The 3,112-nt window shown below is 36.9% G+C and overlaps 1 protein-coding gene across 3 annotated transcripts; it reads left to right on the forward strand.

Annotated features, from left to right (window-relative positions):
* The first annotated feature begins 511 nt into the window (after positions 1-511).
* Positions 512-2,744, forward strand: LOC108691220 (fibroblast growth factor receptor substrate 3). 3 transcript variants are annotated; one of them, XM_018198890.1, is made up of 5 exons: positions 512-803; positions 1,107-1,426; positions 1,513-1,574; positions 1,662-1,898; positions 1,997-2,744. In XM_018198890.1, exons 2-5 carry the CDS (start codon positions 1,118-1,120, stop codon positions 2,742-2,744), a joined length of 1,356 nt encoding a protein of 451 aa, XP_018054379.1. In that variant the 5' UTR covers positions 512-803; positions 1,107-1,117. The 3 variants fall into 3 exon arrangements, with proteins under 3 accessions (XP_018054379.1, XP_018054378.1, XP_018054380.1); XM_018198889.1 differs by having other exon boundaries at positions 1,513-1,898; XM_018198891.1 differs by lacking the exons at positions 512-803; positions 1,513-1,574 and having other exon boundaries at positions 1,220-1,426.
* Positions 2,745-3,112: the final 368 nt, after the last annotated feature.

Raw genomic sequence — 3,112 nt, forward strand, 5'->3', positions numbered from 1 at the left:
GATTTCGCAATAAAATATTTACAGAAGTACTTTATTATCGATAATTGATAAATAAGAGCATATGCTATTACCACGTTTTTGTGGCTTTTTTGCCATACTATTACGTGAGTTAGACAAAGACGAACAGTCAATTTTGATTATTCGTCATTATCTAACCCACGTAATAATATCGAACCACAAAAAATGTGGACATTATTCTACGAGATTTGATACACGCATAATGTCCTACTCTCAGATTTTTCTCTGCTATTACCCTTTTCCTTAGCAACAGTAGCTGTGTTTCAAAATTCGTTGCCAGTGATGAAAATATATAATATACGTAACGTAAACCGTAGATTCTTGTCAATTGGCAGTGAATTTTAGAGCACAAAGTCTGTATCAATTGTCTGTATCAATGAGTTATTATAGGAACTTATCATAGGAACAGAGTGTTTCGGTAAACTTTCGTAGAATTTAATCTGAGGGCGTATTAATCATTCTCGCGTATCTCGCCCTGACAATCTCCCCATCTCCCCTCCCCTTCCCTAGTCCTTAAAGCTTATCAAATATTTGTAATTTGTAATTGAAACGTGCCTACGTCCTACGTTTGGTTTGTTGCATCGATGATGAATTTGGCGCTATCCTTGTCAGTCCTGTACTCGAATCTCACTTGAATCGCGCATATTATGCTAAAGTGGCCAAAAGTGAGTGGCCAGAAATGGCATAGCGCTGCGCCAATGTGCAAGAATATGCTGTTAGTGACCACGGGATAATCAGCGACGATCAGAAGACAACTTTTGTGTCTGGCTATGTATTTGATCTTGGTGTGTATCTGATCTTTGATATATAACATAACAGCTCATCGATAAAACATACTAATTTGCTTTTCATTCTTTACATTTTACGCCACATGTAGTTTTACTCCTTTATTTATTTGCTGTGTATCTTGGAATAATCAGGACTATTATATATAAGATAAAGAAGGAAGGGTTGCAAGAGTGTTTATTCCCTTGTTTTATATATATATATATATATATATATATAAAATGTGCTTCTTGGTGTAAATGTACAGTGATGATTGATTTATAAATCAAATTTTGCAAATTGTATATTATGTTTTTATTTAGATAAATGAAGGATGGGTTGTGTCAATAGCAGAGCAGACATTAACGATCTGCATCCCAACATTTTTCAAGTAATGAACGTAGACGATGATGGTAATTTTGTTTCCCCTGGACGTTTAGAAGTAACCGAAGTAGACATTATATTGTATCAACGTGGCAAACAACATAAATGGCCGTTGCGCTGTTTACGACGATATGGGTATGACCTGGAAGGACTCTTCAGTTTTGAGTCAGGCAGACGCTGCTCTACAGGTCCTGGTATATATGCCTTTAAGTGTCGGAGAGCTGAAGAACTGTTTAATCTTGTACAGACAAAAATTCAGGTTTATATCAGTATATATTATTCCTAATATTAACATTTAAATATATGATGTGACGATATTTAAAGAAAATACTTTCTTATTAACAGGTATGCAATAACAGTGGAGATGATACACTGTCCAGGGATCTTCCAATCCCGTCGCATTCTGTGTCAGTAGCAAGTGTAGCAGTACAAAATGTGGAACCTAATTATTTAGATCCAATATCATCTAGAAGTCACAATCGTATAAATTCTAGATTTCCTCATAGCCAACAGAACGGTATTAGAAGATTAAACAGTGTTGGAAGTAGTAGTGGCCCAGTATCGCCCCAAGGAACTTTGGGATCACCATCATCACCCCCTATGCTGCCACCACCGCCACCAATTTCTCAACCTCATCCGTCCTCTCTTTATGTCAATGAGGAAGTTTTGTCGTCCCTTCCCATTGAAATGGAGCGCAACAATAATAAAAGCCTTGGAAGGGCAGTACAAAGGTAGCATTGATTTATTCATGTAATCAGTGGTATAAAATACATAGGATCTGATATCACACACGAGTTTCTCTCATGTATTATTACGAGTATTATTACAGATCACCACAAATTGCTTCTATGGTCAGTAATGCGATATCCATCAGTCATAGACCTGTGGAAATGGAATTATTACCCATTCAATGTAATACAGAAATATCCAGTTGTGACGCAACGTCACCATTATCACCGACTATGGTACCCTACATGAACATAGACATCTGTAGCGAATCCAACCCAATTTCGCCAACGCACAGTACTTGCGAGAATCAGCTCAAAGAAGAGAATAATGACATAGAGGGATTTGGACATTCATATATGAATATAAATCCTGAACAAGATCACACAGAGAACATTGCCATTAGAGTGCGTCCGCCTCCATTGCCCGTCTTACAATCGGACATGGAAGAAGGTTCTAGGCATTGCTATGCTAATCTAGAGGCAAGCGAAATCGAAAGTCTGAGGAAGAGATTCTCTGGCACTTCAGTAGCTGAGAGATCGCCCTTGGCACCCTCCACGCCGACGGGATGTCCGATCAGGGAAGTAAATTATGCAGTTTTAGATCTGGATAAGAAAGACACACCTACTGGCGCATCTGACATTGTGATAAACATTGCTCCCTCTCCCCCCGAATCTCCAAACAAGTCGCAAAAAGGCTATGCTACGATAGACTTCAACAAAACAGCTGCGCTCTCACACTCTGTTAATCCTAATCTCGTAAATGATAACGAAGGCTGCAGAAAAACTCGTCATAATTCAACGATAAACGACCTGATAACTCCGTGTAGGCATAATTCAGTAAGTGAATAAATAAACGAATAGTTTTATTTTATATAGATTATATCGTATAACGATGTTCGTGTAACGACTGTCTATCGTGTTCTTTGCTGTAAAAAAAAAGACAAAAAAGTTAGGAATGATCGATTTAGTTTTGTCATAAGCTTCTGGAACTTATTCATAATTCGTTTGTTTACACGTTAAACATTCAAGATTTCTTAGTACATTGGAAACTACGTAGTAGTTATGTACCATGAGATATTCTGATATATGAATTTGTACACATTTTCAGTGCATTTTATCAGAGCAACAGTATTCATACATATAGTCTTTTTTCCAAGTCGGAATAAGACAGCATAGAAAAAATGTTTTTATATAAGAAACATATATATATATATATA

The sequence above is a fragment of the Atta colombica genome, unplaced genomic scaffold (assembly GCF_001594045.1).
Source record: "Atta colombica isolate Treedump-2 unplaced genomic scaffold, Acol1.0 scaffold42, whole genome shotgun sequence".
Lineage (NCBI taxonomy): Eukaryota > Metazoa > Arthropoda > Insecta > Hymenoptera > Formicidae > Atta > Atta colombica.

Excerpts from the sequence above, each read along its gene's own strand:
- LOC108691220 (XM_018198889.1), top strand. The coding sequence starts at position 1,118 with ATGGGTTGTGTCAATAGCAGAGCAGACATTAACGATCTGCATCCCAAC. Across the intron at positions 1,427-1,512 it reads TTGTACAGACAAAAATTCAG|GTATGCAATAACAGTGGAGA; the intron begins GTTTATATCAGT and ends TCTTATTAACAG. Across the intron at positions 1,899-1,996 it reads CTTGGAAGGGCAGTACAAAG|ATCACCACAAATTGCTTCTA; the intron begins GTAGCATTGATT and ends GTATTATTACAG.